Source organism: Urocampus carinirostris, chromosome 2 (genome assembly GCF_059441175.1).
Source record: "Urocampus carinirostris isolate Australia breed hairy pipefish chromosome 2, RoL_Ucar_1.0, whole genome shotgun sequence".
In the NCBI taxonomy this organism is placed as follows: Eukaryota; Metazoa; Chordata; class Actinopteri; order Syngnathiformes; family Syngnathidae; genus Urocampus; species Urocampus carinirostris.
The window spans coordinates 7,623,884-7,643,264 of NC_142350.1; the positions used below are offsets into that span (position 1 = coordinate 7,623,884).

The 19,381-nt window shown below is 38.5% G+C and overlaps 2 protein-coding genes across 3 annotated transcripts; one reads left to right on the forward strand and one right to left on the reverse strand.

The window, feature by feature from the left end:
- Positions 1–805: 805 nt before the first annotated feature.
- Positions 806–13,366, reverse strand: cdc42se1 (CDC42 small effector 1). 2 transcript variants are annotated; one of them, XM_088328662.1, is made up of 5 exons: positions 13,213–13,366; positions 8,122–8,291; positions 4,650–4,754; positions 4,501–4,572; positions 806–2,610 (listed from the first exon to the last, which is right to left on the reverse strand). In XM_088328662.1, exons 2-4 carry the CDS (start codon positions 8,173–8,175, stop codon positions 4,504–4,506), a joined length of 228 nt encoding a protein of 75 aa, XP_088184788.1. In that variant the 5' UTR covers positions 8,176–8,291; positions 13,213–13,366; the 3' UTR covers positions 806–2,610; positions 4,501–4,503. The 2 variants fall into 2 exon arrangements, with proteins under 2 accessions (XP_088184788.1, XP_088184790.1); XM_088328664.1 differs by lacking the exon at positions 13,213–13,366 and adding an exon at positions 11,149–11,173.
- Positions 13,367–14,069: 703 nt separating this feature from the next.
- On the forward strand, positions 14,070–18,760 carry mllt11 (MLLT11 transcription factor 7 cofactor). Its single transcript, XM_088328661.1, has 3 exons — positions 14,070–14,220; positions 16,404–16,551; positions 18,369–18,760. Exons 2-3 carry the CDS (start codon positions 16,411–16,413, stop codon positions 18,462–18,464), a joined length of 237 nt encoding a protein of 78 aa, XP_088184787.1. The 5' UTR covers positions 14,070–14,220; positions 16,404–16,410; the 3' UTR covers positions 18,465–18,760.
- The last annotated feature ends 621 nt before the right edge of the window (positions 18,761–19,381 follow it).

Genomic DNA, 19,381 nt, shown 5'->3' on the forward strand with positions numbered 1-19,381 from the left:
TTTTACTACTGCGGAAGCCTGAAGGAGTATTTTGTGATGCTAGCTTGTCAAGGCCAGTGTTTTTAGGATTTAACAGCCCCCTACTGCAAATGTGATTGTCGTAGAGTGTTGTAAATCTTTGACTTTTCCCCCTGTTTTGTCCTCTAGCCACTCATGTAAGCCAGTTGCCTGCACATTGTGGCTCTCTGCTAGCCGCTGTTGTTATCGTTAGCTACTCCTGCTTCGTCATGAGGCAAACGTCAAATAGTGATTCGGGCATATTTGACTTTTCTTACGGTTTACTTCCCATGCTATTCATGTTAACCATTTGGCTGCAGGCTATGGCTTGTCGCTGGATCAGGGGTCCCCAACATGGTGCCAACAGGCACCAGGCTTCCCCCTAAAGAAAGCTGAGGTGCAAGCAGACCTGTTCAGAAAATAGCTCACCAGTGCTGGGTCATTGTGAATTTGTGGTCAAAAATGTTTTAGTGGTTGACTGAGTATATAACCCTACTTCAACCAATTGACTTGGGAATATATTATTTTAGAAATGCAAATCAAATTGGGTTTCCTTTGAAGTAGTTAGTTACAACAAGGGTCTTTCTGCTCGAAGAAGTTGGGAGACCCCTGCACTAAATTCTATTTTTGTTGTTGGCATCTGATGCATGGTTCAGGCTTCAACTTTTCTCTCACAGTTGCCTTCTCCAGCCACTCACATCAGCCACATGGCTACAGGCTATAGGTGCTCTTTCTTGTGTTGTTGCTAAAAAATGGAAAGCAATGAAAACACAATGCAAGATTTTAAAGATTACACTTTGACAAAATGTCATTTTTTATCATTTAATGAAATAATAGTACAATTCTTTTTATTTTTTCACGTTTCAAAAGTGGTTCGTTGTAGAAGTTAGCAGGACCTGCTCACACCTCCCTCGTGTTTATGGCAAGACAGGAAACACTGCGGCCATTCATAGTACAGGAAAACCATGTGTGTGTGTGTGTGTGTGTAGTCAGGAAGGAAGTGAGGTGGTCTGCTGAGGAAAGTCCATAAACAGAAACACACAACTCGAAGCGGCTCAGTCCTGGTATTTCTCATTAGCTCGCTGTTACGAGGCAACACAGGCGCCCTCTCCTGGTAAGCAAAATAACTCATAGGTCAAATCCTTGAGTTTTGCATCATATGTAGGTGAGGAACTTTAATAACACATACAATTTGTGTTCTTCTATCATGACATAGGGACAAACTATTTCCTCCAGCTGTCTCCATCGTTTCCACGACAACACACGTTCACACAACTGCAGTTGTGTGCAGCTGTTACTAATATGAAAAAGATGACGTAAGTGTACGATGACACACACACACACGGGAAGAAAAAAGCACAGAAAAAAATCCACACGTGTGCAAAAAACGTGCCTACTCACATACAAAACATTCCATTTTGTTGCACTGAGTCCTTTTAAAATAAAACAGAGCATCAGTTATACACACTGAGGAAAAAAAAAATCTTACCCCGTTATCAGAAAATTTCACTCAAATTATTTACATAGTTATTTTGTGGAATAAAATGGCGGGGGGGGATCTAAAATTAAGAACAATGTACTAGTTAACTAATTTTGCTGGTTAAAAAAAAATATCTAGCGAGTTTAAAAAATTCCTTGCTCTCATTTAGGTTTTAGATAAGGGGTTGGCCTAATAATAATAATTATAGTCTGTAGTAGGCAGCGCAGCACAGTTCTCAAGTCATGAGATCAAACCTTCCTGTGTGGAGTTTGCATTTTCTCCCCATGCTTGAGTGGGTTTTCAGTTTCCTACCATATTCCAAAAATATGCATCCAAGGTTAATTGGCCAGTTCAAATTGTCCCTAGGTGTGAATGAACGAGCAAGTTGTCTCTCTCTCTGTGTCCTGCGACTGGCTGACAACCAGTTCAGGGTGCCACCTGCCCACTACCCGAAGACAGCTGGGATAGGCTCCAGCACCCCCGCGACCCTACTGAGGATAAGCGATGCAGATAATGAATGGATGGATAAGCTGGAATTTGCAATAGTCTGTGGTCTGTGCAGCCCTTTGGGACTTCTTGTTATTTAGGGCGTCACTAATAAATGTGACTTAACTTAAAATGAGCAAATTAAAAATGAATTACACTTAAAATGTGCAAAGTTTTCTGGGTAAGATTTTTTTTGCAGTGCAACTAGCAAACAACGCTTTGCTAAGCTAGTAGCGAACAACATTCCGTGAGTTTCGATCACATGATCTGAAGGTCACCCTGAGCTTCTTTTGAGGTCAAAGTTCGTATAGAATGCGGTGACATTTCTGAACAAGATAAAACAATCTTTAGAAATAAAGCTTAAACGAGCCAAACGTTAGCGTTAGCATCTGACATGATCAGGAAATGCTCCAGTACGTCGGTCCTTGATGTCATTGTGACCGACTAATGGGAGTCCAGCAATTTGAAATGGAACCATGAATAGTCCAGCAAATGCCTGAGAATAGCATTGTGGGAAGTCTAGTCCGGTAATGAGAAGTGCCGCTTGACTCGAGTTTAACCGTCTAGTTTGGTCCCTGAAGTATTTGGCACAAGTGGCGAGTCACACCCGGACGCAACATCACCAGTCTGTCAGCAATGCAGGACACCTAAAAAGAAGTTTAAAATGAATACACCGGAAAAAAATAAACATTGAAAACATCAAATAGAAATAAAATAAACCAACCCAATCGACAGAAAATTATAACTTACGTTAAAATTAAATTTAAAACATTACTTTAGAAAAATGTTTCCCTCTAAGATGCGCGCGTGCGCAATTGCGCACTGCTCGCACATTCTCAGCGCACAAGGAAATCTAGCCAGCGCACAAAAATGAGGGCTCAAAATTACTAATTAAGAAGCGACTTAAGTCAAAGTTACAGTGCATGAGGGTAAAAATACACGGGTTCCCCTGACGTTGTGTCCTAAATGTGGTATTTTGAAGACGAGTCAAAGTAGCATGAATTTGAGTAAAATTAGTAGTTTGTCGAGAACCGGCTTCTTCGGCTCGGCTCTTTCGGGTCCTAAACGGCTCTTCGGGTTGTTTTTGCTTCTTTAATCCCAACATGACCAAATATTATGTAAAATTATGCACAAAATGACTTAAAGGAAGGGGGGAATAGAACAAAAAAGAAAGAAATACCAAAATGAAAAAGTAGTGAAAAGCTGAGAAAAAACGAAGGAAAACTTTAGAAAAAAGCCAGAAAACAGAAAAGACAGAAATGTAGGAAAAAAGTAAATAGAGAACAAAAAGAAAAAAGTAACAGCTCGGAAAAAATTAACACAATGAGATTTTTTTAAAGGAATTTTAAAAAAGTAGAAAAAAAAACACGGAAAACAGAAGAATAATTTCCAATTATATCAAGTGAATCTTGTCGCCAACACTGTACTTCCACTAAAAAATGTGATTAGGTACAGTTCTGTGTCTTACAACCGACTAAATAAGCCCCCGAAAATGTTAATATTATGCGGAGAAAATATATCAGGAAATAAAAAGAAATGGATATCTTGTGAAAGAATTGCAAGAACAAATGACGTTTGTAGGCCGTACAACCTTTGCAATAGTACATGAGTCAATTCATTCAAAAGAGAAAAATAATTTTGCATTGCCGGAAACTCCGCAAAATGTAACTTGATGTCAAGTTTTGGACATGTTTGATAATTAATTATCTTGCCACACTTGGGATTATGGTTGCTCACTGTTGTTTCAAGCGTTGCTCACCGACTTTGTGTGAACGCTCAGACCCGTGGAAAATTAGAGGGAACATTGCACATGGCAGATCATTTTTCTTATTTTATAAATACTTTTTGAATTATTATCTTACAAAATATTGTTTTACAAATTTGTCAAAAATCGTCCGTACATTTTGCAAAATAATCAACGACAATCCAATGGCAATGGTGTCCGTAACTTCAAAAGTATTCTACTCAATGAGGCCATCTTCTGGCTGAGATCATTATAGCAGCATCTGTCAAACTGCCTGTGTGCCGCATACACGTATATGTCGTTTTAAGAATAAAAAAACTACCTTTTTCGTCTTTTTGGGTTAGCATTTGGACTGCATCTAAAACAGTCTTTTTCTCACTTTCACTGTTTTCATCGTACAGTAAAAGAAAGCTGTGAGCATGCGCGCTATATCACTCTCCAAAATTAACAATAAAAAAACCTGCAAATTATTTTTTTTAATAAATTACAAAATTAAAAGATTAAACATTCCAAAAATAAAAAGGAAGAATTTAATATTAAAAAATAGTAAGATTGAAGATATAAAAAGATTACAAAATCAAAACAAGTTAAAAAAAAAATACAAAATTAAAATTATATTTTTTTAAGAGATTTAAAAATCAAACACTAATAATAATTTTTTAAATTACAAATGTATCAATTAGAACTAAAATCAAAATAAATGAAAAAAAATTACAAGATTACAAAATGATAGCTTTACCGAAATGATCAATTTAAACATTTTAAAACCCCAAAAATATTAGTGTTGCCTTACCGGCTATAAGAGGCTGTTCCTGCCGTTCATCTTTGGACATTTAGACCTCATCTGCTCCTGAACAGTCCCCGACTAGACAATTGCATAACAACAAAAACACGCAAATAAAATGAAAGTCAGTTTTAGCGCGTTCATCCGATTGTCCTTACGGGCTGCAGTCCGTCGGCCATCTCCCCCGAACCGATGTGCGTCAGGTGGATGAAATTTGTAGGCTCGCCGATCATGCTGCGGTCGATTCGCCGCCTTCTCTTTTTCTACACGAGCATACAAACATGTTAGCAAGCACAGACACGCACAAAATAACTTAAATGTTTGAACACGCCGGCATCATAGGCCAAAGAAAACAAAGAGTGACTCAATCGAAGCAATGGGATGTGGGGTGGCGTTGAGGAACACTAAAAAATTTTTTTCCCACAAGGTCCCACGAGAGCTGGGTGACGATTTTGTCATTTTTTTGGGAGACCTTTCAGAACAATTTAGAGGATTTGGTTTGGAGGTGAGCTCATCACAGGGAGTGGCGCCACCCTTGTGCTGTGAACGCCTCTCAAGGATATATTAGCACATTTTGCAAGGGAGGGGGAGATCATAAATCTAAAATTGTCTGGCGATCAGTTCAGGGTGTACAAAGGCATTGGGATACTTAAATTACTTTTAAAAATACACAGAAATACAGTGCCTTGCAAAAGTATTGGCCCACCAAGAACTTTTCAAAATGTTGTCATATTTCAGGCTTCAGGCTTATGGATAAAAAAAAAATCTGAGACACAATCATGAAAATAAACCAAATTTGTATCTAAAAAGGTTTTTTTTGCCCATAATTCCTTACAAAACACCTCTTTTGAGCACAGCATTTTTCAGATCTTTCCACAAATACTCTATAGGACTGAGGTCTGGACTTTGTCTTGGTCATTCGAACACCTTTATATTGTTAGTTTTAAACCATCCCGTTGTAGATTTTGTTTAGTGTCATTGTCATGTTGGTGAACTTGTGCCCCATTTTCCTGCAGACTCCAACAATTTTGCGAGAATCACCCTATATTAGGCAGGCGCATTTAAACTGAGACTTAATGCACATTGTTAGTCATTTAAGTCAACATTGGATCGTTCGGAAATCATCAGGTAACTTCTGGAGTAAGTGGGCTGAGCTAGAGAGCAGAGGCCAATATTTTTAAAACACCTACTTTTAGGTTTTTTTTCCGTTTTAAACAAAATATAAAAGTTGAAGTCGTTTTTTGAGGTAGAACCATTGTGTCTCACATGTTGTTAATCCTTAGAAAAATATTTTCAGCTTTAAGTTTGAAGCCTGAAATGTTCCGAAGAGGCCAATACTTTCGCTAGGCACTGTGGGGTTGAAAATTTTTGATGATAAAAATTGATGTAAAATAAACTGGAAAGTACCCCTTCCTAAACAAGAATTAAAATATATTTGCCATTTCTCCATTTAAAGGGACAGTATGTATTACTTGACCACTAGATGTCGTTGTATGGTGTAGTGCAGGGGTCAGGAACCTTTTTGACCGAAAGGGCATTGCAGACGACGCTGGGCAAGGTGGAAGAGTGTAGAGCTCTGCTCATTCCTACCACTAACCCAACCAAATTGCTCTTGTTGCTGTGCTAGAGCTTTTGGGTAATAAGTTTGTATTGGTTTAATGTTTGGTGTGTGGTTTTTTATCATAAAGTGTCTAAACAATGAACATGGATTTTTTTAACAACCTTCCGTATAAAGGATTCTGTAGTGACTAACAACCAAAGCGGGATTTGTTGGTGAGACAACTTGGCTGTAAACTGTGGGTAAAATTGTGTCCGATATGTACTGGACCAAAACTTCATGCACCGGTAATATCTCGGTTTCGCATATGCGACAAACGGCTGTGCCTGTGACCATATAATAAATAGCAGCACAAGTTCCATTTTATCTCTGTGCCATATGTACTCATGAAAAGAACCATATATGGCTCGCGAGCCATATGTACTCATGAAAAGAGCTATAACAGGGCCCGTGAGCCATAGGTTCCCAACCACTGGTGTGGTGCAACTGAAAATGAGTGCTACAAAGCTAAGGAAAGTACAAACTACGGAGACTCAAATTGACCAAAATGCACCATTTTACATCTTTTTTTTGCCTAGCCTTTTTGAAGTTTTCGAGTACCTATAGCAGCAAGATGTCCGACAATAATGTCAGCTTTCTTTTAGAAGAGGCTCGTGTTATGCCATAAAATGTTGACTTTGCATCCTTTATTACCTGAAGTGGTTGCCAGACAGTCACAGGGCACACAGAGACAGACAACTCGCTCACTTATTCACACCCAGGGACAATTTGGACCAGCCAATTGACCCGACATGCATGTTTTAGGATTGGGAAAGGAAACCAGAGTGCCTGGAGGAAACCCACGCAGGCACGGGGAGAACATGCAAACTTCACACAGGGACGTTGCGGTAGCTGGACTTGAACCCTGCACCGTGGGGCTGAACAATCCAGCCTCCGTGGCGCCCAGTTGACTTTGCAATTATTTGGAAAAAGAAAATCACATATATGACTTTTACTCATCATATAAACCAATATTGGTTTTTTTTTTTAACGTACCAGGAGGAGGCTTAAAATATTGTTCACTGTCCCGTTAAAAATGGGAAATTTAAGAGGAAAAAAACCCCACACATTTTTTTGCAGAAACTTATCCCACAGATTTGGGAGGAAAACAAACCTCAAATATTAAAGTAGAAAAATGTGTGACTTTTTAAAGAGGTAAATTTACAGCTTAAGCAGTTAAACAAGAAAAAAAAAACGATTAAAAACGGATCCATGAGAAATTAACTATAAAATTTGCAATAAAAACAAAAAATCTCCAGGAAATAAAGTGTTAAATTCTACAAGAATAAAATACAATTTAAAAAAAACTCCAAAGATAACAAGAAGTTGAGTCATATATTTGTTTCTCTTTAAAGTGGTAAATTAACAACTTTTTCAATTTTGACAGAAAAATCAACGCATTCACAATAAATAAACTGGCAAATTTGCCCTAAAACTGAAAATTTGATGAGATATAAACTGTATAATTTGCGGGGTAAAAGATAAAGTGGCAAATTTTAGGAAAAAAAAATCACAATCTACACTCATGAGAATTTTTTTACAAAACACATGGCCTTCTAAATTGGCCTTCACCCAAATTTACGAGAAAAAAATATACAACTTTAAAATATGTCAGAGAAACAGAATTTCCCTATTAAAAAAAACAGACACAGTGAAGAAAATAGTGCAAAAATCAACTTTCCATTAAAAAAAAAAGCCCAGGTTTTTCTACGGAGTGGTTGTCAAATCACGAACTTGAATAACCCTTTTCTCCAGGTAAGCCTTACAATATCATTATGGGGACCAGTCTCTTAACAAAAGAAGTTAAAAAAAAAATTGCTTTTCCTGCCCGGCAACATATAATGGAATGAGCTCATCAGTGTGCATGACTGGACATTGTTGCACTGTCAGAACAGGACAAAGACAAAACTATAAATACAAACGGAGGTGGTGTCCACTTCCTTTGAGTTTTTTTTTTTAAAGTATAGACAATCGTGTTTGAATAATCGAAGCTTCATCAATTGCCGACCGGTCTTTTTATTTTATCATCTCACCGGCGGCGCTTTGGCCATGACGCAGCACGCCATCTTGTGCCAAAATTCGCTCATCCCGACGGCCGCACCAACTCTGCCGCCGCCCTGCAGGCCGGGACCAGGAAGTGCAGCCGGCGGCTAATACGGGGACATTCAGGTGGGGATGCGTCCAGCTTGGCCCGCTGGAGGATCTGTGAAAATAATAGTTTAAAAGTCAACATTAAAGCTAATCATGACGTTATAATTAAAAGGCTACACAGGCTGAAAAATAACCCAATTTGGGTCACGAGTTGACACATCCACTACTTGGGCTAATTCGGCCCACAATTGTTTTTTTATGCTTTACAACCTTCAAATGCGGTTCCCAATATCTGGGTTTTTACTTTAAAAAAAAAACAACAACATAAATTAAGGTTATCTAACACGTTATGATTTGGTAGTTTGTTTGACAGAAAAGTTCAAAAGTTAAATTGGGTCAATTTTTTCTAAACCAACAAAATGTAAATCGTTTGTAACACACATAGATTGTAAGAGAAAAAAAGATTGCACCAATGAATTCTTGAAATAATTGAGTATTTTTTGTACAAAAAAATAGATCAAATTAGTCCAGGTATGGGCAGCAGGGCAAATGGGTGTTTAGTGCACAGCCCCACGGTGCAGAGGTTCATGGTTCATGTCCAGCTACTGCAACCTCCCGCTTGGAGTTTGCATGATCTCCTTGGCCTGTGTGGGTTTCCCCCGGGCATTCCCGTTTCCTCCCACATTCCAAAAACATGCATGTCAAGTTAATTGGTCGGTCCAAATTGTCCCTTAGGTGTGAATGAGCGAGCGAGTTGTATGTCTCTGTGTGCCGTGCCACTGGCTGGCAACCAGTTCAGGGTGTCCCCTGTCCACTGCCCAAACATAGCTGGGATGGGCTCCAGCACCCCGCGACCCTACTGAGGATAAGCGGTGCAGATAACGGATGGATAGTCCAAGTATTAGGAAGGGGCAAATTCAGACCCAACTCTCTTTGATTTTTTTTTACCAAATGTCTAATCGAGAAAACACGTGCTTGGTGTAAATGTTTAGAAGGCCCGAGTTTTACTCTTTGAAACGCAATCTGGGAATCAGTACATCGTGATTGTTTTTGGGGCGTGTTTTTAAAGTTAAAACATTTTCTAATATCCTATTTTTTTAAATGCAGTGCAATAAAAACAGTGGGCCCCCAATATAGTATGTTGTATTTTAAAATAACAACATCAATAAGGGTCGTTTTGTTGTAACTCAAAACCACACATGAAAAAGTAAAATCAACTTTAAAAAAATAATAATAAAGAAAATTGGGTAGTTTGTTTAAAACACACAGTGGTTCAATTGTAAACTAACAAAAATGTTTGAACCCATGAAACTATTAGTTTTTTCTGCACAGAAACAATGTCAAATTAAAACAGTTTATGAAGGGCAATTCTTGACCCAATTTGGGCTCTGTGTTTTTTTATCATTTAAGAGTGCAGTTTAGATAGATAGATAGATAGATAGATAGATAGATACTTTGTTCATCCCCGAAGGGAAATTCACATTTCCAGCAGCATCCCTGGGCTGAGAACAATCGAGAACAATCGAAAATAACACGGGAGCTGCTGGAGTGGCTGCCATTCGTGACGGCGCCGGAAGAAAAGATTCAATTTGAATCATAGTTTTTTTGTGATTTTTCTTATTACTATCCCAAACCAAGAACTTGAAACATTTTCACCAGGACACAATTGCATACTTTTCAGGCAAGTCGAAAGACGAAAACAAACACGTGGAGTGTGTGAGTAAGTAAACACAGGGTGGGGTCCTAGCTGACACAGGAAGTCTCTCAGCCCAGCGAAAGAGATCGTTAGTGTGAATAAATAAAGACGAGATTTTCTTATTTGGACGTTTTTCAGTGAGGTATGTAGTAAAAATGTGCGTTATTTACCATTTAAAGGTTTTTTTCAATTTTATTTTACAATAAAATTTCTCTTTTTTTCTATTTATTTTTTAGAACAAACACTGGAACTGTAGTCAAAATAACCATTAATGATTGCAACTGTATTTGACGTCTACAATCTGCAGTTATTTGACTTTAATCAATATGATCAAAACTGTTCTTCCGATAAGAGATGTCAAAATGAGGTGCAACAACTCACCGGTTCATCATCAACTAATTATTAAATTACCGTAATTGAAACTTTTCTTTGATTTGATAAATCATTTGGATACCTTCTGAAATATAAATTCTTGACAATCTGATTTTTAGCTTCTCAAAAATGAGACATTAGCAGATTATAGCCGTCAAATAGAGTGGCAACAATTACCCAGTTAACCATGATTAATTAATCAATTTATTGACACTTTTAGGTGTAATTTTAAAATACCTAATTCCGGACAAATTCGGCTTTTGTTCGACTCCAGCAATTTGCTTTTGTTTTGAAAAGTAATCATAATACACTTAGTTGATCGTTTTTTTTTTTTTTTTTTATAACAATTTATTTCATTTTTTCCTGTTTTACACTAAGTATTATTCTGATCAAACAGAAAAATTGGAGGTTAAAATAATTTGATTTTAATGGTTTCCTTAAAGCAATTACATCAAACCTCCAATTTCCTTTTAAGTGGGCAGTCATTGAGTGCCATTGACGGCAATAGATGTCAAACCTCCTTTTCCCGGACGTTTAGGCATGATTCAAACATCCGATCAATACATTAATTTTAGCGTACGATAAAGCAGGAATGCGAGTGCAACAAGCAGCTTCACGCTCGTGGACAGGAATGTTCTCCGGATCGCCGCGGGGGAGGAGCTCGTCTGATCTGACACTAGCCACTGCATTGGCTAATCAAAAACGCAGCAAGACGACACTCGTGACCTAGCTTGCGTGTGAACGCGTCCCATGATCATGTAAATTCGAGTAACATTCCAGAAATAATCGGAAATTATTACAGATTAGACATCATTGGAAAAAATGCCCTCTTCAATTACATTCTGACAACCACAGTTGACAAAGGTCAAGCAGAAAATTAACACCAGTTGTGACGACTCACTTCCTGTTCCCTTTCAAAGGAAGACACCAAAACACAAACAATTAGGTTGCATGGCAACTGACAACAAAGGAAGAGCACAACAGGTAATCTAAAATGACAACTAGCCAACTTCCTTGAAGAGGATTTTGAAACTACGACCCAAGTGACGTAATCGCTTGTCTGGTAGATGCTAATGAATGTTAGCTCTGCCACGCTACATACTAACAAACGAAATAAAAGACAATTAGCCGAATTTATTGAGTTGTGTATTCCTAACATTAGTTGAATGAGGAGCAAAAATTAGACAATCAACAACTAAAAGCCTACAAAATTAATTGATTTGATCAATTTCCTAATAAAAGCTAGGTTGACGATTGTTTTATCATCTGTGTGTGGTTAAGATCAAAATTACATTTCAAATTACTATAATCGCTTACCAATGCACGCTACAAACTTCATGACCCCAGTGTATGATGGGTTGAATAATATTCGACAGTCCAATATCCCATTTTTGTCAGGCCTGGCGGCTCTTTTTTCATCATTCTGTCAACAAAAAAGGGAACTGCAATCGCAATCCATTATCCCCAACTGTATATTGCTGCAAACGGGAGTTAGCGATGCACATTTTTGTCAAGTCTGACGGCTCTTTTTTGACAGTCTGTCAATTAACTGAACTCGTGCTGCCGCGATCCATTTTCCCTGATCGCGTATTCCTGCAAGCCTGAGCTGGCAAATAGGTACTTTTTATAGTATGGCGGCTCTTTTTTTTCCTAGTCAATCAAAAAGTGAACTGCACTTTTGCGGCCATGATCTATCATCATTGCTGGCATATTGTTGCAAGCAGAGACATACAGCGTGCACATTGGTTGGGCCAAGCGGCTTTTTTTTGTGCAGTTACTGCATTTCTGTCTAAAATGAACTGCACTCATGCCACAGCAATCCATTATACGTAGATCTATATTGCTGCAGAATGCACGTTGATCAGAAGGCGTGCTGTTCTAGCTCACCTAGAGGCAAAATAAACGACTGTAGCTTTGATCCATTATCATCAACTATTGCTGAGTGCGGGGGCTGACAGGGCGCTTTTTTTCAGCCGAAGCGTGTCATTTTGGCTCACCTAAAATGAACTTCACTGTTTTGTCCGCAATCCAATATCCCCGGTCAACTATTGCTGAGAGCAGAGGCTGAGAAAGATAAGCTGTTTCATGCATGACAGCTTCTTTTACTGTTCTTTTGGCCCTAAACAAACAGCCGCCATCCATTATCCCTTCTCAACTACTGTATTGGTGCTTTGAAAGTTCTGGTCCCCATTCACCGCAATAAACCAAGTATTAAAGTACGACTGCCATATGTTACATACTGTTAGTCTAAAAGTTAAATGTCAAATAAAAACACAATTGTGTAGACGTTTTAAACCAATTAATTCAACAAGAAATAGTTATGAATAAAAAATGGGTCATTCTGATCAAATTAAGAATGTATACCAACATTAAAATTAATAACTGTTACTTTTATCATTTAAATGAGACGTCCAACAATTTCTCCGATACAAAAAAAAGACTCCGCCCTCTTTCCCAAATACGGTTTGCACTTCCCCTGGAGTACGGTAGTTTAAAGCTTTTAGACTCTCAGTCATTATATTCAAAACAAAAGAGTAATTCTGATAATATAAAGTATGAAGAAAAAATATGTTGTATTTGTATTTAACAGACGTCAAAGTACTCAACAAAAAAATTGAAATACTGTATCTCCATAATAAATACGGAATGACAAGAATGACTCCGCCTCCTTACCCAAAAATGGTCCGCACTTCCCTTGAACTTGTTTCAAACGTTCGACAGACTCGAAAGTCATTATTTTATCAAAATGTATCACATTTCAATCAAAAAAGACACTTGAACGTTAGTTTAGCATTCTCCCAAACACAAAAGACACTTTCATTTCAGTTGACATGGCATTTTATCGAAGAGTTTCCAAATGACGTGTTGTCAATCATTAACTCCTTCAAACGGCCCCCTTTTTATCTGAACTTTGGCACATTCCAGGAAGAGTGACACAAGCTAAAGAAAAGGACAAAAATCTCACCGGACTCTCAAAAAAAGCAGCCAAAACTCTTTAAGTAGTAATCCACCGAGCTCCTCTTTCTCAGACTGACTCGAAGTTTGAGCTTTTTTTCCTGCCTTTTCGCCTTTTTGAGGCGCGGCCCCGAGACAGGAAGTCCCGCCCTTCGGTGCGAAGCCGATCTCTGTTTACTGTCGCCCCCTGTCGACGATAAATTGACAAAGCAGCGTGATTCCGACCCGAAACTCCTCAGTGACGTTAGCTTCTATATGACGAACTTCTCGACATATTAAAGTAGTTAATCCTCCATTAAAAAAGAAACGATACCATCAACAAAGTGCCATTTTGAGCACATTCTTGTTCTGCGCATACATCGCTTCATTCCATTAATTGTTAAAAGTGTCGATAAAACCTCATATTGTTGGAATATGATATAATTAAATTGTCTCATCAGCAGCACCGCTTATCCTAGGATAATGAAATTGTGAATGTGTTTAATTGCTGATAAAAATATCGACACAATTTTTTCAAACGTCATATTATTAGAAAGAGATATCACGAAATTGAGAATATGCTTGATTGCTGTTAAAAGAGAAAAATGTTCAAACCTCACATTGTTTATTTGCCGTTAAAATGTCAATAAAATTGTTCAAACAAAAAACATCTAAAAACTACAAACCGGAAATAGAATTTGAAATCATAAAGTAAAGGCTCTACTTTATACAAATGAAAGGTAACGAAGTAAACAAAATAGCTATTCCATCTACTTTTATCGTAGAAAAAAACACTGCTAAATATTTTTTAACCATTTGTAAAACAGGCATCCTTATAGGTTAGATTCCTGGACTTTTTACGTTGTTTCTTTCTACAATATCTAACAGGAAGTAGTCGTGCTTGTCTCCGTGAAGGTGGTGCAGCTGGACTTGAAAGCTCCTCTCCAACCTGCCGACCATTGCACCATCTCCATCTTTATCTTTCCAAAAAGACCTTGACATCACAGTGCAGTTTCTTGAATTCACACGCTGGAATAAGGTGATTTAAAGCTTTATTCTATAACGAAATTGATACATTCGGGCTCTTACGGCGACGCATACCATCGTTTAATTCATTTTGTAAAATTCTTGATAAGTATTACGCTTTGATGCAAAAACATGCGTGCGTTTTATTTTTATTGTAATTAAAGGAATGTGAGGGTGTTGCCAATGTGAGGTTGTTAATCTTTGTAGAAAAATAAAATAAAAAAATTAGCCAACGCCTATATGATGTGATAGGAATTCCGGCCCTTTTTTTATAGAACTGGCTTTTTCAGCACGGCTCACTAAAATGAGTCGGCTCTTTTGTCTATTATTTGTTGCTTAATCGCTATTTTACCAATTATTACGTAACATTTGCACGAAATCACTTGATAATTACTTTTAGAAATGTATTCTATTATCAAAATACAATAGTGACTATTTTTTCACTCCGTGTTGACCTTTTAACTGCTTTAAAATATTTACTTTTTCCCCACACTAAGAAACTTTAATGCCAAGCAAAACAGAATCCCTGGAAAACACTCGACACTGCTAAATGTAACAACTAAATTATGAAAAAGAAGAACAAATCTTTGAATTGGTCACGTTGTGTTTGGTTTTTTCTGTATATCAGAGGTGATAACTTTATATACCAGCTCAGTAGCCTAGATGGTAAGGCGCCCGCTCTGAGACTGGGAGGTCGCTGGTTCGCGCCTCGGCCGAGTCATACCTAAGACTTATAACATTGGTAAAAAAAAAAAAAAAAAAAAAAAAAAAAAATGGCGGCGCCCTCTGTTGGCTGCGGTTGCATCGGCTCGCTAGAACGGGTCAGGTGTATCGACATTTCGTTCTGTGTACATTGTTACAAAGAATGACAATACAAAGGAAATTATTATTATTATTATTATTATATACTTCTATTATATCTTATAATTGTTTATTTTTGCCAACTGGGGGGCAACTTTAAGTTCCTTGTAGCAACATCACGATAATGAAGGTGATTCTGATTCTGATATATAAGTCAAGTCAAGTCAAGTCAAGTCATTTTTATTTGTATAGCCCTTAATCACAATAAGTCTCTAAGGGCTTCACAGATTAGTACACTATGTTACACAGACTATTTTTCAGCCGACAAGAAGAGTAGGTTATTATTCATATGCAATGGAGTAGAAGTGAGTTTTAAGTTTAGATTTAAACATCTCAGGGGGAAGAGCATTCCACAGCACCGGTGCCCGGATGGAGAACGCTCTCGAACCAGCAGAACACTTCTTTGCTCTCGGGATCACCAGAAGACCGGCACTCTCAGATCGTAGGCTTTGGACCGGGACATAGGGGCAGATCAGATCTGAAAGATAAGAGGGAGCAAGTCCATGTATGATTTTGTACAATACTAAAACCCTAAAATAGAAACATTGGATCCCTAAAAGAACAATATCAATATATTCACAGACGTAAAAAGTTATAAAAGTTATACAATACACTTTAAAAATATATATTTATACACTCAAAAAATATAAATTAAAAAACATAGAACCCCTTAAAGAATTTTTATTGACGAGTTACAGGATAAAAAATAGGTCTTAAAGGGAGCCGCTCCTGTCGTTCACTCATAGAACCGTTCCAATAGCGAACGACACGTCAATATTATATTGGAAACGGCAAAAACAGAAATGATCAACTTGAGGGATGTATTAATTGATTTTGCATCTTCATGATCTCATCTCATCTCATCTCATTAGCCGTACCGCTTATCCTCAGTAGGGTCGCGGGGGGCTGGAGCCCATCCCAGCAATCATCGGGCAGTGGGCAGGGGACACCCTGAACTGGTTGCCAGCCAATCGCAGGGCACACAGGGACAGACAACGCATTCGCTCATTCACACTTAGGGACAATTTGGACCGGCCAATTCACCTGAAATGCATGTCTTTGGAATGTGGGAGGAAACCGGAGTGCCCGGAGGAAACCCACGCAAGCACGGGGAGAACATACAAACTCCGCACAGAAAGTCTGGAGCTGGATTTGAACCCACGACAGGTTCCCATGACATGAACTGTGCCGCACAAGCGCTAACCACTGCGCCGCCGTGCTGCCCCATCTTCATGATGAGTGCAGTCAATGGCAATGTTCTTAAGAGTGACTTGTCAGTTTAAATGTGTGTGCGTACTCTCCGCTCAGCTGACCCGCAACCTTTCTTTATTCCAGGTGCATCATGATGGAGATACCTAACAGCCAGTACGACTCGTTCCTCTTCTGGAGGCAACCCATCCCGGCTTTGGACCTTTCCGAGCTGCAGGACCTCGGCTTGCTCGATGCTCCTCGGAACCAAGCCGGAGACAAGCTGGATGAGCAGGTGAGTTGGGAAGGGCTAAAGATTTTACTGATGCCTTGACAGTAGACCCCCGGGATACGACATTACTGTATATCGTTCTATGGTGGGCACTGCGAAGTGAAAATGCCATACAGCGGGGACAGAAACCTTTGCGTAGCTATTGTGTCCTCTCTGTTTAAAATGTGATTTTAAGGTTTTATGGACTTCCCCCCTTGTCATATTTCAGATTTAATATATCCCTATGCAATATGCAACTGTTTTCCTGCTCCAACCCTTCACTCAAAAATGCTGGTTTACCAGTGATCCCAAGAGCCAAGAAGAAATCCTCAGGTTCTAGAGCGTTCTCCATTCGGGCCCTGATGGTGTGGAATGCTCTAGCATTAAGTGTTTAAATCTAGGCTCTAAACACACTTATATTATATAGCATGCTAGCAATAGCAATTATTAATGATCTTGACCTTTTGAATTTTTCCTTGTCCTTATGTAGGTGATAGGGTTATAGCAGTCTGTACAGCCCTTTGAGACTTATTGTGTTTAAGGGCTGGACAAATGGACATGACTTAAACCACCGTACACCATATAAAAACATTACAATAACAAAATAGCCTGTGGTAATTAGTATTTACGTGTAAAACCTGTGTATAGGGTTAAATAAAAGTTCACAAGGGGAAATAACATTTTAATTCACTGCATTTGAGCTAGTAGAGTGGTGTAATGGGTGGATGCAGAGAGGTGAGGGGACAGCGAAGGCGGATGAAAAGTGAAACTAATTTTAAAACTTCCACTCGCAAGGAGTGAGGTGCCCTCAAAAGATGTCCTCTTTTTAAACTCACACTTTTAAATTGAATTTTCAACAATTTTCCATACAAACATGACAAAAAAATCCACCCTAATTCAACTAGAAACAGACAAGCAAAAGAGCAATTCAACATTATATGTGGAAAAAGAAAAAAACAGTTTACTTAATTAGGATTGTGGTGAAATGCACTACGAACATGTAGGCGTTACAGATTCTGGTTGGGATAAAAAGTTACCAAAGTCATCTCGACACTCATTAGTCACATTCAAGCCCTTAAAACGCAGGTTTGTTGTATTCATCAAAGCTATATCTTTAGAATATCATCTTCCTTATTTTTAATAATAGTCCCATACAAGCAAGTGTTGCCTTATTCATATTTCTCGAAAATAGAAAACTTGTATTGTAATCATGATTTTGCTTCTCAAATTAGCATCAGTACAAGCCTCGGACAAATAGCATATAAATACAGCGCAAAAATATAGTATTGTGTATCACTGATCGTAGATTGGGTGTGGCCATGCAACTTAGCAAGGGTTGCCAATCGTGTGCCTTATTCATATCCTTTGATAATCTAACATTCATTAGCATCTACCAGACAAAGAGAACACAAAACATAGTACTGTATCGGAAACTTTTTTACCATACGGGATTCTGAACTGAGTGAAAAGAAAAGCATTGTGGGAGGTAGTTCAGCCAATAGCATGTAAGCATTTTCATGATTCCATGAAGCAAATAGTAGACCAGCATTTATTATGTTGTCAACCAATAGCAGGCAGGCATCTTAGAGATGTAAGTCTACATTAGAATTTGTATTCTATATAGTTTTGGGCACGCAAAATAATTTGTTGTTGATGTCATATTCTACGGAACATGCACAATGGGGAAAAAAAACATCTTATTTCAGATCGTTAAGTGAAAACGTCATAATGTTAGTCCGCCCTATCACGGACGTATACTTTATTTAAAAAGTTTGTTGTATTCATCCAAAATGTCCTTCCATTGGATAGCATAATAGCTTTTGCTATGTGTTTCGCTGCAGGGCGAAGAGCTGAGCGAGTTCTCGTACTTCAACTATTGGAGGGATCCGATCGCCAATGTGGACGCGCTATTGGCTGACCTCAACCTGCTGCTCTAAGCCACGCCCCTCTGCCCCCACTCCCTGACGCATTGTTCAAATTAGAGGACGCAATGTGTTTTAAGTTGCATGTTGCGTGATTGGAGTCTGCAAAAATACAAATCTCAGTTTGGGGTTGCATTAGCTCATGACTTGGATATTTAAATATTTTTTATCACATTTAGGTTGCTATATTAATAAATTTCAAGCTGTGTTTATGTATTTGTTTTCTGCTGCTTATTTGGTGTTTCACTGGATAAGAGAAACTCTACTATTTGAATGTTTGAAAAATAATAAAATATTTCTGTTTATTGTAACTGTGTGGTCAATTAATAAAGTTGACAGTTTTCTTTCAAATAGTTTGATCAGCTTCGGCACAGCAATTTTTTTTATAATTATATATATATATATATACTATAATCCATCCATTATCCTCAGTAGGGTCGCCGGAGCCCATCCCAGCCATCCTCGGGCAGTGGGCAGGGGACACCCTGAACTGGTTGCCAGCTAGTCGCAGGGCACACAGGGACAGACAATTTGCTCGCTCATTCACGCCAAGGGACAATTTGGGCTGGCCAATTCACCTTGAACATGCAAAGTCCACACAGGAGGTTTAATCTCATGTCCTCAGAACTGTGCCGCACACGCGATAACCACTGTGCCGCTCCTAATTATATATATATATATATATATATATATATATATATATATATATGAGGTCGTGGGAACCTCCTGCGTAGGTTCAAATCCAGCTCCCGGCCTTACTGTGCGGAGTTTGTATGTTCTCCCCGTGCTTGCGTGGGTTTCCTCCGGGCACTCCGGTTTCCTCCCACGTTCCAAAGACATGCATTTCAGGTGAATTGGCCGGTCAAAATTGTCCCTAAGTGTGAATGAGCGAGTGAGTTGTCTGTCCCCGTGTGCCCTGCGATTGGCTGGCA

What these genes read in the sequence shown, in the direction of transcription:
- cdc42se1 (XM_088328662.1), bottom strand. Translation starts at nt 8,175, where the DNA reads ATGAGCGAATTTTGGCACAAGATGGCGTGCTGCGTCATGGCCAAAGCG. An exon ending in TCATGGCCAAAGCGCCGCCG is followed by an intron (nt 4,755 to 8,121) that starts GTGAGATGATAA and finishes ATGCTCGTGTAG; the next exon opens with AAAAAGAGAAGGCGGCGAAT. An exon ending in TGGCCGACGGACTGCAGCCC is followed by an intron (nt 4,573 to 4,649) that starts GTAAGGACAATC and finishes GCAATTGTCTAG; the next exon opens with TCGGGGACTGTTCAGGAGCA.
- mllt11 (XM_088328661.1), top strand. Translation starts at nt 16,411, where the DNA reads ATGATGGAGATACCTAACAGCCAGTACGACTCGTTCCTCTTCTGGAGG. An exon ending in GAGACAAGCTGGATGAGCAG is followed by an intron (nt 16,552 to 18,368) that starts GTGAGTTGGGAA and finishes GTTTCGCTGCAG; the next exon opens with GGCGAAGAGCTGAGCGAGTT.